General features: G+C 50.5%; 1 protein-coding gene across 2 annotated transcripts in view; it reads right to left on the bottom strand.

Annotated features, from left to right (window-relative positions):
- Positions 1–16,751: 16,751 nt before the first annotated feature.
- The window catches only part of KLHL3 (kelch like family member 3), a 50,740-nt gene continuing 47,723 nt past the window's right edge, over positions 16,752–19,768 (bottom strand). For both annotated transcript variants that reach the window (XM_054168501.1, XM_054168502.1), the window contains exons 13-15: positions 18,443–18,583; positions 18,117–18,260; positions 16,752–17,886 (exon numbers count right to left, since the gene is read on the bottom strand). In XM_054168501.1, coding sequence (XP_054024476.1) covers positions 17,858–17,886; positions 18,117–18,260; positions 18,443–18,583 — 314 coding nt within the window. In that variant the 3' untranslated portion in view covers positions 16,752–17,857. The remainder of the gene's footprint in view (positions 17,887–18,116; positions 18,261–18,442; positions 18,584–19,768) is intronic.

Raw genomic sequence — 19,768 nt, 5'->3', positions numbered from 1 at the left:
TCATTTTCATGGCCCTCCTCTAGACTTGCTCCATCAGGTCCATGTCCTTCCTGTATTGAGGGCTCCAGATCTGGCTGCAGTACTCCAGAAGTGGTCTCTCCAGAGCAGAATGACCTCTCTGGCTCTGTTGGCAACGCTGCTTTGGATGCACCCCAGGCTGCCATTGGCCTTCTGTGCTGCAAGCTCACACTGCCTGCTCATGTCCAGCCTCTCCTCCACCAGTACTCCCAAGTCCTTTCCCACAGGGCTGCTTTCTACCACCCCATCCCCCAGTCTGTATTGATAGCCAAAACCATCCTTGCCCGAGTCAGTGTCAGGAGAACAGTGACCATACTCCAAATCTATGTCTACTGCATCACAACCACCTGCTGCACCCTGCACAAGGGATAGCACAACCCACAGACACCAGGCACCAGCCTGCCTCAGTGAGATCCCCACCTGCCCCAAGGGTCTCCAGCACATTCCCTTCCGTTTCAGGTGGCAGAACCAGGCCCTTCTGAACAATAAACACAATTAACTGCACCCACCTGCTTTGTGACAGACAAGGAGCAGGGGGAATCACTTTATAGTTTTCTTTTCCTGTGAATTAATTTGCTGTTGTTTTATTGAGTATTGGATTTTGGTTAATGCAAAGGTAAACAATGTTATCACACAAATCTTAATCTTATAATTGCAGCCTCCCTGGAATCACTTGGTGATTAGCCTCTAGGCATAATGCTCATCTTGCTCAGTTTATACCTTCATTATCATCAGATTCATTAATTTAATCCTCTGTGTGCTAAAACACTGCCTGCTTAAAGGCAACATTTAGCACCACTCAGAACGCTGGCAAGGCTTCCCCATCCTCTGCTGAAGAGTTTGCAGAACCAATATTACACCAAGAGGATCAAGAAGTTAATTTTTCCTTTAAATCCTTGAAGCATTGAGGTAGTAGTGAAATTAAATATATATTAGCACTTAATTATTTAATTGTAGCTTCAGTGCATGTTGGCCATAATGAGTGGCCTTGAGGGGGACCCCGAAGAGGCTCTGTCAGGGCATGGCTGGTGAGCATCTGCCTCCTGCCTGCATGGCTGAAAAAGCTGGGACCTGCCACCAGAGAGGATCTGCCACCTTGGGGTCAGAGTTTCACTTGCTGAATTAGAATCATGGAATCACAGAACTGTCAGGGTTGGAAGGGACCTCAAGGATCAGCCAGTTTCAACCTCCCTGCCATGACCAGGGACACCTCACACCACAGCAGGTTGCCCACAGCCACATCCAACCTGGCCTTAAAAACCTCCAGGCATGAGACTTCGACCACCTCCCTGGGCAACCTGTGCCAGGCTCTCACCACCCTCCTGGGGAACAACTTCTTCCTAACATCCAATCTCAATCTCCCCATTCCTAGTTTTGCTTCATCCCTCCCCCCAGTCCTATCCCTCCCTGACACCCTCAAAAGTCCCTCCCCAGCTTTCTTGTAGCCCCCTGCAGATACTGGAAGGCCACAAGAAGGTCTCCTTGGAGCCTTCTCTTCTCCAGACTGAACAGCCCCAACTCTCTCAGTCTGTCCTCATAGGAGAGGAGCTCCAGCCCTCTCCTCATCCTCATGGCCCTTCTCTGGACACCTTCCAGCATGTCCAATTGCTTCCTGCCAGCAGCTGAGTTTGCTAATCCTCCTATCAGCCAGTGCACTGGAAGGAAATTTGTCTTTTATTATTCCCTAGTTGATCTTGGTAGTGCCTTATGCTGCCAGGTTGTGCACAATTCCTCTGTATCCAACTCCATTGCTGCTGCTTTAAATAAACCCCTTTGGAAAGAGGCCAAGGGATCAGCTGGTCACACAACCGGGACATGAATGCTGAAAAACAGCCATCAGGTCCACAAACTCGAGAGAAATCCTCTCTAAGGACACAGACCAAGAGCACAGACTTACTTCACTTGGAAAGGAGCTGCAAGAGGATGGGACCAGACATGGGAAGGTCATCAGGTCAAGGTTGGCATGGCCTTTCCAAGCCACCCAGGGGAGGCTCATTAAAATATTGCTCATTATAGCTAGGACAGAATAAACCAGAGGGCTAGCACAATTGGTCCTGAGAAGTTTGAACAGTACCTGCTTGACCTTTGGGAACATTCCTCTACCCTCCCTCCCCTAACAAGAGCAAACCCCTTCCAGAAGGTAAATGTGCCCTTCAAGAATCATAAGAGGTACTCCTGTGGAAATTAATAGTCCAAACCTAGTTCTGTATCAGCTTCTAAACACTTTCACACAGCACTGTCAGAACAAAACTGCTCTACAGGAAGGTATCAAATCCAGTTCACAGCCCTCCAGAACATCTCTCTACTCTTCGATCATTAAGAGGAACAAAGACACAGCCTATAAACCTACTGAACGTGTTCCAGCTGGAGGCAGAGTGACCAGGACAGCTCCAGGCTCAAGCCCAGGGATTGTTATTTTTCTCCTTGTCCTGGAATTCAATTGTGAGTTACAAACACAGCCTTGCAGCTTCTCACTAAGTCGACATCTTTGGCAACACTTCGAGACCGATGCAACACCGCTTGGAGGTGAGAAGTGATTCACCTGAGCTGCCGACGTGTAAACCAGAGACACATTCCCCTGGCACCCTGAATGTGTTAGGGGAAAAGGATGGAATTAAGTCAATACACGTGCAAATAGATGTAGGGCAATTGAAGAGAGGCCTTTGAACTCCAGTGCTAACATTTGCACAGCTTACGCTCGGCACACCTCCTGTGTGCTTTTGAGCGATCGACAGCTTCATTCAGCAGGACAAATAGGAAGAGAAGGTGAAACGTATCCCTGGCCTGGCTTTTTCAGGGTTGGAGCCCATGGAGAGGGTGAGAAGTAGAGCTGAAAATGTATTTAATGGAAAGGAGATGTATAGGCATCATTTGAAGTTTATGATACTTGTTTTAGGGAAGAAAGTTTCTCCCAACAGCACTTGTGTCTGCAGGAGACAGACCCCCTCTGCACAGCAACGATTCAGCAACCCACAGATGCTTCAGCACCAGGGCTGTGGTGCTAACCACAGAAAACATCCAACTGGAAGAGACCTCCAAGCTCATCCAGTCCAAGCTTTGACCCAGCACTGAAGGATCAACACTAAACCATGTCTCTAAGCACCAGCTCCACACACTGCTTGAACACCCCCAGGGATGGTGACTCCAGTCCTGCCCTGGGCAGAACACTCTAATGTCTGAGAACTCTCTCTGTGAAGAGATATTTCCTAACATCCAGCCTGAACCTCCCCTGGTGCAGCTTGGAACCATTCCCTTTGGTCCTCTTCCTTGCCACCAAGGAAAAGAGGCTGCCCCCTCCTCACTCCAACCTCCCTTCAGGGAGCCGTAGAGAGCCTCCTCTTCTGCAGCCTGAACACCCCCAGCTCCCTCAGACACTCTTCATAGGTTGTGTGCTCCATATCCCTTCAGAAAGGGACCCTCAGATGTTTGCAAGGTTACAAACCACCACTTCCTTGAGGTGTTTTGGGGCTTTCCCACAGCTGGCTGGGGAGGATATTAAACTGAGTTAGAGAGGAGAGAGCCGTGCTGGTGTGCACAGGAGCCCTCGGCTCCACAGCAAGGTAGTTCTCCAAGCACCAGCCTGTGGCAGATGTGACTCCTCCAGGCATTTGTAATGCTTTAAATAAATCATCAAAATGTTCAAATCAGAATTTAAACCTAGCTTCTCAGTTATCTGCAAGTTTAGACTCCCATGGAGAGTTTGTGCAGCCCCCTGCTGCCTTCACACTCCTTTCATAAGGGCTTTGGACCAGCTCTTAATGGCACGTGTGGCTGGCTGCTGGTGAGCTGGCAGTGCTGCAGCAGGGATGAGTTTGGCTGCTTGACTTCATGTGTGCAGAATCATGCCCAACAAATTAAATTCAATTAAGTTACAGTGAAGCCAGTGACTGCTTGGGGACCATTAAAATGTCAGTTAATTAAAGCTGGATTTACCAAAGGTTAGGAGACAAATTGTTATCTGTTAATCTGTCAAACCCTTGAAACTGGACTGCCCTGCACAGCGTAGAGGATACTTTAAGGTGATCAGATAGCAGAGCCAGCTGCATTGCTTCACCTTGCCTTACCCATGCATAGCTGCCTGCCTGCCACAGATTAAAAAGGGCCTCAAAAAGCTCTTTTTTTCTTGAAGAGGGAAATTAAAAATGGGGGAAAGGGAATTATTATTCCCTCAAGAAGGCCCAAGGAGACCAGGTTTTACTAATAATCCCATCCATAAATCATGAGATTTGGGGAATCAGTTGTAGCTTCTTAAGATTAAAAATGTCAAGGAAAAAAAAATGTTTAATTGAAAGGGTTCAGATAGGTCTAAAACTAAGCAACAGTAACATTTAGCTACTACCTGAGTTTTATTTCCCCCTTTTGCTTTTACATCTACTTGGGATCAAATCCAGACAGCCTCTCATTAAAAGCAACAGGCAGAAGAGAGGTTTTCTACAGAGAACACAGCTAGAGGAATCCTTTCCCTATTTGCTTAAAGGGCAATTACCAAAGGAGTTGAGTGCAAAAAGCTGTGGATGCCAGAGCCCCTTCTCCTTACCAGCCAGATGAGCTGCTGGGGGTGTGTGGGGCTGTGTGTGTGCCTCACCACACCTATCCTTCCCCAAAAACTAATTAAAAGCATGACATGGTGTCAAGCCTTCATGTAAGCCTGAGTCTCATCTCCATAAGCTAATAGAAGCTTTTCTGGTTCCTCCCCAAGCCAGGGACAAGGCAAGCAATCAGTTCCCTTCCCAGGCAATGCCTACATGGTGAGAGAAAAGGGAGATGCTGGTAACCTCCTGGGCCTCCTTCTCTGAGGTTCAAAAAGAACCCCAAAATATAAATCCCTCAGGGCAGGAGGCAGAGTGAAACTAACAATGCAACCAAGAGTAGTTCTTTGCCCTGCAGCCAGCTGTGCATGCTCAACAAAATCACTCTGACCTCCACAAGTTTCTGAGTGTGACTTCTAGAGCTGAGCAGCTTTTAGGTAATGTCATTGAGACTTCCATTTCAAGTTGTGTTCCCACGAGGTGTGAATGCCAGAGAGCATCCATCTCCTCCTCTCTGGATAGATGGGAAGGGCTGGGGACTAGAAGGGGCTGAGACCAGCTGTGAGTCTGGCTTAGGTTGCCACGAAGCATGGATCCAGGACCACACAGCACTGAGGCCAGCCTAAACCTGCACTGCTCTCAAAAGCAGCAATCCAGCCTTTACTCCCAGCTTCTCCTTTCCCACCCAGCTAGCCCTTCCTTGCCCCAGCAGCAGGTTTCACAGAGTGACACAGCAGGGGTGAGACCTGAACAACTGCATCTGGTGATGCTCTTTCCCTAAGCTCATCTCACGCTGGGCTCATTTGCATTCTTGCCCTCCTGGAGCCCCAGCAGCGCTGTGTGCTCCATGACAAAGCCTTTCCGTGCTCGTTGCCACGGAGCAGCCACCCCTGCTGCGGCTCCAGCTCCTCATCACTTGCTCCCAGGAAACACCACAAACTTTGGCAAGATTCAGTCCTATACACAAGAGGCAAAAGACCAAATTTCTCCCAGGCATCCTTGGCATGCCCCAGGTGGGAGGCAGCCTCAGCCTCCCTCTTTCATTTTCCATCAGTGAGGGATGACTTCTGCTTTGGTGGATTTGTGTTGGCTGGGTGGGGGTTTGCTTGGTTTGTTTGGTTTTGTGGTTGGTTGGTTGTTGGTTTGGGGTTGTTTGGGTTTTATTTTTGGGGGGTGGGGCTGGGGAGGAGGGCAACAATTAGCAATCAAACTGTGAAGTTGGGTAAAGCCCCCTAAAAGTGTCAGTGTTAGGTTCCTATTTTTGAGGTTCCTATGCCCCAGTGTGCAGGTTTGACCTCTGAGATCACTTTAAATGCCCTCCCCTCCCATCAGCTGGGGCTCAGCCCCCTGCCCCTCCAGGCACCCCACACTAGGAAAGAAATAACTAAAAGCTGACAAACTGCATGGCTTCAAAACCAGCCTCTTAAAACCTCCAGTTTCTGCTCTGCAAGTTATTTTGTCACTGTATCTCATCAAATAAAGGGCTCAGGCACAAGGAAGCTGGCAGATGGAGCAGGCAGGATTTGTATCCCTCTACTTTTGATCCCAATCTATATGCAAAATACAGCACAGGTGCCTGTGTTAGGAACTCTCAGTGCTTGAGAAGAAAATCATCTCCCTCCCCCCGCCCAAAGCCTGTTTCCAGGAGGCCAAGGCTGCCCTGCAAAGGCTCTTGCTAGCCAGGCTTTGCTCATTTATTTGGCTGTGCTGACCCCCAGAGTCCGGTGCTCCATATGGCACAGCCCAAAGCCCAGACCCCTCGGGTCCCTGCCACGCTTTCCACCTGCTACAAAGAGGGTTAGCTGCAGTGATTGCTCCCACAGGCTGGGGAGGATTGCCCCCTGACACAGACATCTCCCTCCCCTTGACTCCAATTGCTGCACGTGCAGGAAACTGCAGAATGAAGCAGGTAAGGGGGGAAATAAAACACAAAACCACACTGCAACGAAAGCAGCACAGAGAAACTCCTGGGGATGCTGTCTGAGGGTATCTGATAGTAGAGCTGATCTCTGATGGTAGAGCTGATCTGTCCAGCTGCACACCTGGCAAAAGCCAGACTGTCACTAGCTAGGCACCAGCTGTGGCAGAAGGGAATCCTCTCCTCCTGCTCCCGAGTCAGGAGGAAGCTGATAATTACTTTCTGCTACGTTGTACACTGTTGAGATTCTCCAGTTCCACTTGTCTGCAATAATTGTTTGTTTATGAGTCAATTATTCCCCTAATTGGAAAGAGTTCTGTCAAATTAGCACATTTGCTTTGCTTTGGAGTTGTGTCTTCATTCACTTCCCCCACCCCCCTCCTTGGTTCAAGCCTGAAGCTTGGGAAGAGGGATGGAAGTGTGTCAAGATCTCACAGAGAAGAATCCTCACTTCCCTTTTACCAGCATCCATTCTAGGCTACTTTTTTCCCCCCAGAGGACTCCAACATCCCTTATGATTGGGGCATACTTTTGGCAAGCATTTATTCCTGGCACGAGTTTGGTTCACCACACTTCCCCTGAAAACTATGGATGCACACAGGTGAACAACCAGGGAAGAGCCTGGGAACTTCAGTACTGCTTTGACTCTGCACTTCTTAGTGTGGGGAGAGGAGGGAAAAAGAAGAAAAAGGTATTTATTTCATTTATTAGCATCAGGTTCTTGCCTTGTGTCCTCTCCTTTCATCTAGGAACTAACTGAATTGCCTCTCTCTTGCACGTAGCACTAAAAAGACTACAGCTTCCCTCACCCAAATTTAGGTCATCTCATGGATGAGGGCTTAAGGTTTGCTTGCTGGGGAAGTTTAACACACCTACCCCCTCTGTTACCTTTGAAACCTCAATGTCACCTTCAGCCTAGGAGCAGAAAAATATTGAAGTTTGCCTTCAGGAAAAGAAGCATTTTTCAGAACCCAGGTGGGAATTATCTTCCCTCTCCTCCTGGCACAAATGGCAGCCTGATAAATCTCTGATAATCTGTATCTATCCTCCTGGGAAGACAGAATCTTTGTCCTTGGCTGTGCTTTCCCACCTCCACCTTTTTCTGCAGCCCCTTGTAGCCTGACATACATAACCTCAGCCAGCTGATGAACAAGGACATCACCCCTGAGCCCCCTCTGTCACCAGTGTGCTGGACACGGTTTTGGGGCTGCAACACGCTCCCTAGCTGCAGGGCTGGTTGTCACTGTGTGCACACAGGGGACAAAGGGAAAGCACAGAAAGAAAGAAACAGCATCCTGGGAATGAGTCAGAAGAGAGAGAGCCTGATGTATCATCCAGGTCCATGCACTATTCAGAAACCCTGCATCAGCAAGCAGGCTGCAATAGCATCAACACCCTACTCGTGGGACCGGGCTGATGGGAGCCAGAACCAGCACTCCCACCTGCAAACAAGCTGCAGCCCCCCAGCAGCACCACCTTGGCTGCAGCCAGAGCCTCAGTGCCTCCCAGCACCAGCAAGATGGAGTCCTGCACTCCTTCCCTCAGCGCCAGAGGCTGCAGTGCTTCACCTCAAGCAGGTGTGTTAGGCACTGGGACTAATTACACAAGGGGAGCTGCCCAGGAACACATCCAGCTCCAAGGACAAGTTAAGCCAAGAGACAATCTAGGATGCTGTACCCTCAGTGCATCATCTCCTCACAGGAAAGGCCTCCTCTGCACTTCAGGGAGAGACACCAGCCCTTGGTGCTCCTGCAGCACAGGCTGTTAGGGATGTAGAGAGAAGGCACAAGGGCTTCACAGTGACCTTGGACTAACACCACCAGCATCTGCAAAACACCCAGCTCCAGGCTCATGTACAGCAAGAGGAGCCTGCCTCTGTCTTCACCTAAGCCCCAAGCCCCCCGTGCAACGTGCATGACCCAGGGCCAGGAGCTTGCAGCCCTTGTGCACCTACCAGCTCCGCTGCAGCTTCCTCCTCTCGTCACAGGCCCCCTGGCTCCTCCGGAGCCGGCTCCGGCGCGTCCCCTGCGGCGGCAGCTCCGCTTCTCCTCGCTCCCACCGCAGCAGCCCCTCTCCTGCCTTCACCTGGCGGGTGTGCTGGTTGGGACCAGCAAGGAGTTCAAACAACTTTTGCAAAGAAAAAAAGTTCGGGACAGGGATTAAACCTCTCCTGAACAGAGCGGCCAGGGACGGAGCAGAGGAAAGGAGAGAGGCAACAACCCAAGTGATGAGCCAGAGTGCCCTCACCTGCTGAGACCGAGCTGGGAGGCGGGGCTGGCACACCTGGAAGCTGTTCTGCCACTCAGGAGTCCTGGGCACACGGGGCAGCTGAGGAGGATTAACCTAATGAAGGCTAACGAGGAGAAGTGCAGAGTCCTGCACCTGGGGAGGAACAGCACCGTGCACCCGTGCAGCTTAGGGGCTGACCTGCTGGAGAGTAGCTCTGCAGAGAAGGACCTGGGAGCCCTGGCTGATCAATAATCCGGGGGGCAGCAATTTGCCCTGGTGGGTGAGGACCCCACCACCTCGCTGGGCAGCCTGCTCCAGGGCTTGACAACTCTTCTGGGGAATGACTTGTTTCCCAGTGAGGATGTGATCTCTCCCAGGGAATTTGCCTCAATCCCTGTGCAAATAAACATGCAACCTGTGTGTAAAGGAACTCTGGGGTTAACTAAGAGCATAAGTTTGATTTCTGTTTGATTTCTTGTCAGCTAAGCCAGGCTATCTTTACACTCAAGACACAGCTTTTAAAAGCAGTGTATGTGACTAACAACTGGGCTGAGTTTGGAGACACATCAGCTCTTCAAGACATGCAGCCCACAAGCCCACTCACACTCTGGGTTCTTCTAAGCCACTGGCCTTTTAAACCTCCTCTTGCCTTTGCTCCATCCATGGGGTTAAGCCTGGACCATGATGAACCACAGCAGACAGAGGCTAAGACATGGCTTGCAGCCTTTGTTCTTGGCAAAGCCTGAGCTAAGAGAGGATTTTAAGAACCTCAGAGGAGAAGACAGAGCAAGTGAGTCATGGAGCACCTCTCCCATAGGAGCCTGATCACTGGTGGGCATTTTGGCAGGGTGCAGTCAGTCTGGAGGATAAAGGGAGGAAAAGCCCTGGGAGTCACAGCCAGCAAGGGGTTTCCCAGTGTCAGGTTAGGTGGCAGAGATTGGGCCTCAAATGTGAGGCGCTCATTTAATGTAAAAGCCCCCAGCCATTTAAAACTTCCAACCCAGCCTGAACTTGCAAAGTCAGTTTAGACAAAATCTCACACTCCTGGAATGATTTTGTCATGTTCACCTTTCTAGCTAACCACGAATTAAGTGTCCCAGGCTGTTTTCCATTAGTTGACAAATTAGCTGCTATTTATCAACAGCATTTTTTCCACTCCCTACCCTACCCAAGGTCTGTTGCCACTGCAGGGCTGTGCAGATGCCTCAGGGCTTTCTGGGCACTGGGTCAAAGCTCTCCAAGGCTCAGGCACACAGCCTGTGCCCTGGGATGCCACAGCACCACGTCACAGCATGTGTGATTACACACTTCATCGCTCTGGATGCATTTAATACTGACCTGAGAACGTGAGCATTGATGGGCCATTAACCTGCCCTTACAGAGGTAAGAAATACCATCCAGTTCTGAATGCACTTGGAGCTGTCTGGGGCACTGAGGCTCTATAAATAATGGATTTTCCATTAAATTCTGACAAAAATAAAAACCAACCCCAAAACCCAGAGTGAGGTGGGGAGGGCTCCAGCTGAGGAGGAGGGGCTGCATGTGCCCTGGTCATGAAGACCTGGACTCAGATTTGGCTCAGGTGCCTGCAGCTCCAGCTGGAAAGGCAGCTGGTTGAGCTCCCCAACACATCACCAAGGTGACTTTGGAAGCACAGGAGCCCTGCAAAGCTGGAAGCTTCAAGCCATTCACACCAGAGCCATGGGGTACTTTAGAACACACAGAGCAGGGAAAACCATAGAACCATGGAATGCTTTAGGTTGGAAGAGACCTTTAAAGGGCATCCAGTCCAACCTTCCTGCAGTCAGCAGGGACATCTGCAACAGGCTGCTCAGAGCCCCAGACAACCTGAGCCACAGTGGTTCCAGGGATGGAGCATCTCCCATCTCTCTGGGCAACCTCAGCCAGGCAGGAAAATTTCAGGGAGGCTGAATGGGGCACCAGGAAGAGCAAATCCTGAAGTAAAAGAAAGCCTTCTGCCTGGATGTGTCCCAGCTCTGTGTGGCATTCCCAGTTTTGATGGCAGAAAACCAGAGCCTGGCAATTTCTTTAGGTAGTTTCAGGAAAGCTGAGTGGTGTGGAATAAAGTGCAGGGCACTAAGAGGTGCACCTGCCCTGAGGGGAGGAAGAGAGAGAGAGAAAAGGCCAGCAGCTGCCAGCACATAAACTGCAGTGCATGTGTTGCAGATCTATTGCAATGCAATGAAAAAATGTGTCCTGAGCAAGTGCAGGTTTCCTGAGGTAGCCTGCACAGGGCTGGCAGCTTGGGAGTCAGCAGCAGAAATTGCTTTAAAGTCCTTAATAAATATCAAATGGAATCTCAGAGCACATCTCTGTCCCAGGACAACTCTGACTTCAAGAACACAGCCTAAGTTATGTTCCAGCATTTGCCCTGGGGGACAAACTCAGCACTGGGGGAGAAAACACTGCAGAAGGAGTGTGAGGCAAAGAAGTGTGAGGAGGATGCTGGAAAAGAACAGTGAAACCTCTTGTGCTTTAGAGAAGAGGAACAGATCCTTGGGGACAGGCCTTGTGCACCCTTTCAAGGGCCCCTTTAGAAGTTCTGCTGATTGAAAAAGGAGACTTCAGTACTTCCAGAGCTGTCATTTACTGAGCAATCTGCTTAGCAGGGGCTGTGGAGGCTTGCAAGGGAAGGAGGAGGCTCGTGATAATACAGTTTATAAATCAAGGCCAAATCAAATACTTAGAGCTTCAGCAGCTGTGCCAATTAAGTCTCATTCAATTTGCTGAACAAGGACATTAACATTAATCACTTTGGCAAATTTCTTGGAATATTTGGAGTCCCTGAGCAGTTAAGTGGTTTTGTGCTTGTTTACAGTGCAGAATAACATTACACCAAGCAACAGCATCAGTCACTGAGCAACTGCAGGATGCCCTAGGAGCCCTGCCGTGGCTTGTGGCAGCGTTTCTGTGCTGCTCCTGGCCTCCCTGCATCTCTTTTCAGAGGTGTCCAACAGATTCTGTTCAGTTTCATTGCAATCATTCTCTGCAATCACACAGCACCCTCAGTGTGGCCACAGAGCAAGCTGCCAGCCAGGGAGAAGCAGCTTTGCCTTCTGAAGCCAACACATCCACATCATCATGGCTTGGGAAGAGATCTTGTGCAAACTTCCCTCTGCACTTCAGGCCACAGGGATGCAGGGGATCCCTCTTTGGCCATATAGATTCCTTTAGGCCCACAATGAAATAGGTTCACAGTATCACAGTATAACCAAGGTTGGAAGAGACCCCAAGGATCATCAAGTCCAACCTGTCCCAACAGACCCCACAACTAGACCATGGCACCAAGTGCCACGTCCAATCTCCCCCTGAACACCTCCAGGGACGGTGACTCCACCACCTCCCTGGGCAGCACATTCCAATGACGAACGACTCGCTCAGTGAAGAACTTTCTCCTCACCTCGAGTCTAAACCTCCCCTGGCACAGCTTGAGACTGTGTCCCCTATGTGTTCCATTTAAATCAGCTCTTTACAGTTTCCACAGGTAAAGCTCTTTTCTGATCCTGTTTCCAGTGACTGGTACCAAGTGAATGCAGAGGAGGCTGCCTCATCCTGGGTTATTTCAGAACACCTGCTATCCAGCAACAGAAAGGGGAGCTGCTTGCCTGAGCAGCTCAGGCTGGGGCAGCCAGCCTGAGAAACCCCTGGGTGCAAGGGAGTCTGCAGAAGAAAAGAGTGAGCACCACCTGCAAGAAGTTCAGCTTGTTAGAGGGAGAACGGGGAAGGAGGACAGCAAGTGCTTTCAGCACCTAAAAGTCTCAACATCACCACATCTCACAACATCAGTGGTGCTCCCTGCAGGCAGCCCTCCTGCCAGCCAGGAGCATGAGAGCTGCATGAGGTACTGGCAGAGACAAGGAGGGACCTGACCTCACTGGGCTCATTCATGCTGCCTGGTGCAGCAGTGGGGGGAAACAGCCAATCTGGTCAAGGACCAGAGCTCCATTTACAGCCCCACTGGAGGAGGGGCCCATGGTGCTAAAAATCTCCTTTTCCATGCTTTCTCTCCTCCCCTTCACACTCACTGAAAGGTTCTGCCTTCTGCCATCTATGCCCCAAGCAGGGGCTTGCCTACCCCCAGGAGTAACTCTCTCCCCTCCTGCCTCCCAGCAGCCAAACAGCCTTGAACACCTCTTGCAAAAAGGAGCAGCACAGACCCCAGGAGAGCATCCAAGCAGGCATCAGGACAGCCTCTCCCCCAGCATTGGGGCCTCTCAGCATCAGCACAGCCACTGCCACCACCCTCCTCCAAAGGACACAAAGTAAACCCGGCGTTTGTACTTGCTGGAAGAGGCCAGGTGGGGCGAGGAGGTCGTTCCTCGCTGTCAGAAGCCAACAACAAAATGAGAGCAGGCCCAGGAGAGTTCCATCAGTCCAGTGTTTATTCAAATTAAAGGATGGGGAATTACAAGGTGATTGTATTTCATGATATAAACAGGTCAGTGAGGAACAGTTCTGGAGTCATCGGTCACACTGGACAAGAGAGCTGGCAGCAGACAGCTTTGCAGAGTCCTTGGTCCTTCACACTCATGCAAAACAAAAAGGGAAAGTAAAAGAAAAATCTCTGTAATGAACAAATTAGCTTTAACAGTCACCAGCTCAGCAGGGGATGCTCTCAGCTACCACACCAACAAGGTCTGCTTTACAAAACCCAAGGCATTTCACACCCAGCTAAATCAGTTCGCAATCATCCACTCCCCTTCAAGTGGTGGGGTTGGTTTGCTGTTGGGGGTGGTTTGCTGTTGGGGGTGGTTTGCTGTTGTTTTTTTTCTCTGTACATAAAATACACAAATGGAAATTCTCAGTAGTTCTTTATTTATTTATTGACACTCTAGAGGGGGGGGAAGAAAAATACTAATAATTTATAAAGCTATAACCAAAGATAAGGGCAGAGGAAAAGTGAAAGAACTTAGCTTTCCAGACTGCCAGCCCCTGCAGCTTTGCTCAGGGGAATGGGGTTTGAGGCCAAGATGTTAAGCCAAGGGGGCAACTGCTTTGAGATTGCATCAGCAATGAATCCCAAAGGTTAAAAAGTGAGCTGCACTTCACCATCATCTGATGAGCAGGCATCACACACTGCTGGGCAGCAAGGATTCTGCTCTCCCAACACTGCCAACGAGAGAAGAGGATTGAGCTTTTCCTGGTGCTGTTGTGCAAATGCTGCCAAGGATATTTATGGTAATTACAGTGCTGTACACATCTGTACCAAAAAGGGGGGGGGAGAGAAGCATTTGGATCGACTGAATGAACTGGAAATTGGGTTTAATCACCCACAATTTATCTATTAGGCACAAATGGGGAAGATGGACTTGATTCAAACTTGTTTAAACAACAGATTGCTTGAGGCAAATTATTGTGGCCCTGCATATGCTTGCCTGCTCTGCAAAGCCTGCAACCCACATGGGATGCTGCTGGCTTTTGTGGGGGCACATCCCTGGGGATGCTTTGCTTCCTCCACCACAGCAAAGTCACCTTTGAGAAACCCACAGCTCAAAGCCCAAAGGTGGCCAAGCACAGAGTGACCCCCAAAAGCAGCTGACAACAGAAGAGAGCCGAGGAAAGCTCTCTTCCATTGTGAGGAGGGAGCCTGAGATGGGTTTGCAAAGGTATTTTAAAGCCTCCTGCCACAGCACCCCTGGGTTTGGCAGCCTGGGGGGGCTTGCACAGGAGTGCAGTTGGGTGCATGGCACCCTGCATCTTCACAAGGCAATGCAGGAGCTGAGAAACAAACCCAGTGAGGGAGAGCTGCCCACCAAGCTGAGCAGGAAGCAGGCAGGTGGCATGACAAAACTAAACCAAGAGGATCTGAATTGCCATAAACCAGCTGAACCATCTCAGAGCCTACTGGTGGCTGAGGTAATGGATTTTGCTGCATGCCATGACGTTGAGCCCAAAGCCATCCTTCTAACATGTTAGAATCAACACTAAGAGCCATCCCAGACACTTCATTTTTGTGTGTGTGCAGAAGACATACAGCTTCACACCTGCATCACAGCCAGCAAAAACCAAACTGCACTGCAGTGTTAAGACTGAGATCCAGAATTTAACCAGAAGTGTGGTTGAGAGCCATAAAAAGCAGCCCCCAACCCAACAAACAAACAAACAAACTCAGTTAAAATTGTCTTATAAAAATATTTACAGCAGAACTTGTTAGCACTTGTGCTACGTTTGCAGTCCCAGAAAAAGGCAATCTTGAAAGGAGCTGGCTCAGGTGCTCAGAAGTTCCCATCCAAACATGAAACCACACAGCAGGGATGGACCAATCCCAAAAGCATCTGGAGGCTGGGGTGGGGAGGATCAGAGCTGGTTGATCACAGGCTGTTCATATTGCATAGCTGGAAAACGAGGTCACTTGACTTGCATAACACTGCAACGACTGAGGAGGGAAGGGAGGAAGGAAACGTGAGGGAAGGGAGGAAGGAAATGTGTCAGTTGCCCTCCAGGAGGACTGGCTGCAGCCAGGAGCAGCACCACTCGTCCCTGGCAAGGGCTGCAGGGCCTAGCCCCATCCAGAGAGGCCAGCAGTGGGAGAGATGCTGTTTCACAACAGCAGAAAAACATCCACGAGTGTCTTCCTTATCAGCAAGGAAGGTTTACAGAGAGATCTCTAGCAGGGAGGAAAAGTATCCAACCTTCAGGCATCCTTTTGGTTGGAAGAGACCTTTAAGATCATCACATGACAAACACAGCACATTTCAAACATGCACCTCTAGCTCTACCTACTGGGCTTTATCTCCAGCCCACAATCTCTCAGTCTCCTGACAATATTTGCTTTGCTCCACAGATGCCATGTGTGAGCAGGTGAGAGGTTAGCTGGCAGCCCTCCCCAGCCAGCCAGCTGCAGCTGGGCTGTACAGCAGCTATTTAAGCTCTATGTTCCCTGCCTCTACACCAGAGCCAAGGAGGGCTACATGTGCCCAAATGCTTGCCCACCCTTGCCCAGCCATCCCAATCTAAACAAGAGATCCTGCCCCTGACCAAACCTCTCCTGTTTTATTCTCTGCACCAAAGGGAAACACCTCCTGGTGTCTGCTTTCAGGGCAGCAAATCTGAGTCAGCCCAACCCTTCTCGCTTGTGTCCTGGCAAAGATGCAGCTCAGGACTCAGATCTGAAGGCAGCTGCAGTCAGGGATACATTCCCACCAGCCTCAATAGCTTCCACAGTAAGCAACAGCTCCTCAAAGGCAGCATGTCAGGCACTGCTCTTTTGGCACGTTTCAGCGGGGACTCTGGAACCCAAAGCAAAAGGTTTAAAGAGTTTTGCAGCAAAGGTTAATTTTGTTGTTCTCAAAACCTCTGAGCTGACACACAATGGAAGGCATCAGGGATAATGCTGCCATTCCCTTGGCCGCTTTGCTTTTGTTTGGAGCAACAAGAACATCCAAAGAGGAGCTGGTGCAGCCTCACATTGCCTATGGCCATCCCCCTCCGTGGGAGGCCACACAAATGTAGCTGCTGCTTCCCTCCACAGAGAACAGGCACCCACCTCACAAGGGCTGTGTCAGCTCCAACATTAAACCCCCAAATCTGCCTATTTCCAGAAGCAACCCACTCCTCTACAACAGCTGCCCCAGCTGATGCAGCCTTAGATCCCTTGGAAATTAAACTGTAAGAGTTTTTCTTTTCTGCTTTAGAAGGTCACGTGGAAACCTTGTAGAGGAGATCTGTGGAGAAAGCAAGCAGCAGAACAGCACTGGCAGTGCTGGAGCTCAACAGTACCATGTGCAGATTGGGTCCTGCAGGCCAGAGCTCAACAGTGCCACGTGCAGATTGGGTCCTGCAGGCCAGCTGCCCACCACAAAAAGCCTCAGCTGACCTACAAAGGGGAAAAGACAAAACAAACATCAACAATAAGGGAAGAGCAGAGCTAAGAGGTTTCTTCACTTGTGCTTTTTAGCTGAGGAGCCTTTTGGGAGCCCACTTGTGTCTGCAGAAGCACACCAGAGCTCACAAAGGGGATTTTGAAGTCAAACATCATCTTAAACAGGAAGCTGTAAGAATCTGGGTTGTAAGCAAGACAGCTACCCTACAGCTGGAGTGGTCTGTTTTGAATCATCTCATCAATTCTTCACACTAAGAGGAACACCTCCAGAAGGGGCAAGATTAAACCAGCAATTACAGGGAGTAGTCAATCTCTATAGACTGGAAGCATTGAAACACTGCAGGTATTTGACTTTGCTCATTAAACCCTGCTGGGGTGAGAGAGGATCCTCCTGTGTAACACCTCTACATTCATGGCACCACAAGGTATTTGTTACAACATCTAAATGCTCTCCTATGAATTGGCATTGAGATGCTGGGCAGCTAGGACTGGGGCTTTCAGCACAGCTGGGGTGCATGGGTTGGGATATTCTCTGTTCCAGCAGCACGTGTCCCAGGGGAGCAATAAATCCCACAGGGGAGCAGCAGGCGTCTTGCAGGGCTGAGACGTTCTGCACGGTTCAGGTGCTGAGACTTCAGCCCCAGGGAAGGCACTGCCCAGCAGGTCCCAGCAGGTACAGCAAACAGCATTCATGGCAAGTAGAAAAATCACAAGGTGTTTATTTCCACCACACGACAAGCATTCCAGGGGTACATACAGTGGTCCAGTGGCATATACAAACGGACGACTGAGACAGCGGCACACTCAAGCCAGAGCACCCTGCTCCAGTCCATTTCTGCTGACTGCTTTTCTCAGATGGTAACTCAGAAGTTTCCACTGCCAGTAGTAAAGTCCACCCTCCAGGCACAGTGAGTGAGTAGTTCAACCAATCATGTGCATGGAGCATCAGTAGTGAGGAAATCCAGAAGTGTTCCTTTTTACTCACATGCCCAAACGTAGCAGTTCTGTTTCACACGAGACACCGAGTGCCTGCAGTTCAAGCACAGTGTTTGTCTCAGGGCGTGAGCCACTGAGAAGAACAGTTGATTGCACCACAGATAACAAGCAACACCTCTTGTCTAGCATGGAACATGTCCCCAGAGGGATTTTCAGTTTGCTACACAATCCACCACAGAGCAAATGATGTTCGGAACGTATCACTTGTCATGCCGAGACGGTAACAGCAATGGGATGGGTCAAGTCAGAGGTCAGTCAGCTTCCTAACATCACCTAGCTGGATCCACTTCACTTCTCTGCTCCTTGCATTGGCTTGGTCATGTGTCACAAGGGTTTGTGGATCACAGCCACACCTGTTGTAAGAACAGACAGACACAGTTGTCAAGGGAGCAGCTCCTGGGCTGCGATGTGGCTAAGGTCATCCTGCAAAGCCACAGCAGACTAGCAGAGAGAGGAGTCTGCTGTTCCCATCAAAGTTTCCTCTACTGAAAGCAACACAAAACACACAAAAACATAAGAGTAAAGCTTCAGGAGGCACAGCCCTCAAGCTGATGAATGACTCCATGTGCTGCCAGGTGCTTACCTGCGTAGCTTCTCCCCGTGCTCATGCTGGTGGGTAGCAACGTCCACTTGTCTGTGATGGGGTTGTAGTATTCCACCGAGGCCAAGTTGCAGGAGCCATCATCTCCTCCCACCACGTAGAGGAGCCCATTCACTGCACACACACCTCAAAGCAGAGCACAGAGAGTCAGACATGAGCCAACTCATCCCTCGTGACACACCACCTGCCCCAGTCTGATTCATTCCCAAGCAGGTGCCTCAGCAGCACTCATCACTTACACATGAGTCACACAACTCCCCACCCAGACAGCCGCAGCCAAACACCACAGAAAGGCTTGGTGTGGTTACCTGCATTTCTTCTGCACATGTTCATGTCTGCTACTTGCTTCCAGGTGTTTGTCCCTGGGTCATAGACTTCCACACTCTTCCTCACCAAGGGACCGTCGTGGCCTCCAGTCGCGTACAGCAGCCCACTGAGAACACCAACTCCTGCCAGACAGAGCCCAGTGTCAGCCACACACACAGGGGAGAGGCTTCTACATCCCTGCCTCTTCCACTGAGTACTGCCTTGGCCTCTCCAAGCTGTTCCCAAGCCTCCAGCTCACCCGGCACACGGTCAGCTCTCCACCCAGCCACCACGTGGCACTACAGCAGGCCTGTGCAGTAACCCTGGCAGATTCCTGTCCCTCAGGGCTGGGCCACTGCTCAGGTAGATCCTTGATCAAGTCTAGTCCCACAACATCCATCTGCCTTTACCCAATCTCTTGGACTGACTTGCTCTCTCTTCCCTTTGCCTCCCTGACCGCTGCATCCCAACCCATCTTGCTTCCATCTGCCCAAGCTTTTCTGCCATGTGGCCCTCTGATTTTAGGCTGATTCCTTATTCCAGGAGCTTTGTTTTTGCTTTTCTTGCTGCCTGTGTGCCACACAGCTTCACCCCCTGGACACTCTTCCTCTTAACAACTTACAGGCTTCAGTTCTTGAGACTGCCACTGAGTTCCTCTCCTCCCATTTCCTCAATCTGTGCTCCCAAACGTGGCAGATGAATTGCCATGATAATTGCCATGAATATCCACTTCACTGAGCCAAATTCTCAGTCTGGTCGAGGTACCCCAACATTCACCAGCTTGGAAGAGCAGAACACGTCCCAGGGTGAACCCTGGTCCCAGAGCTGTACAAGGTACCTGCCAGCTGACTGTGGAGTGGAAACTGGTGAGGAGTTTACCATGTCTGAGCCCAGCATCCTGGGTTTGCAGCATGTTAGCATCTGACTATACTGAGCTGTTAGCAAAAAATTCACACTTCTAATAAATCATTTCATTAGTAACCGATTTTTTTCAAGTAGGAGAGTAAAAGAATCAGGAACACTTTGCCACCTAAAACCACCTCTCTGTGTGCTGAGACAGGGCAGGCACGGATGAGATGTGCCAGGAGGGGAAAGGGAACCCTCTGGGCCTGTGCAGCAAAGCCAAGCAGGCAGACATCCCCCGGCAGCGGCGGGGCGCACCTGCCCTCACCTCCACTAGATGGCAGCAGCGGGGCGGCAATGGCAGCAGCGCCGGGCGCGGAGCTCCACGGAGCCGCAGGACAGCCGCGGCCGCAGCACCGCTCACGGCGCCGCTGGGCTGCGTCCTCCTCGCCGCCTGCTGCAGGGGCAGCTGGGTGACAACCGGA

Source organism: Dryobates pubescens, chromosome 16, assembly GCF_014839835.1.
Source record: "Dryobates pubescens isolate bDryPub1 chromosome 16, bDryPub1.pri, whole genome shotgun sequence".
Classification (NCBI taxonomy): Eukaryota; Metazoa; Chordata; class Aves; order Piciformes; family Picidae; genus Dryobates; species Dryobates pubescens.
The sequence above is the reverse complement of the archived record's forward strand: the minus strand, read 5'-3'. Positions and strand labels throughout refer to the sequence as shown.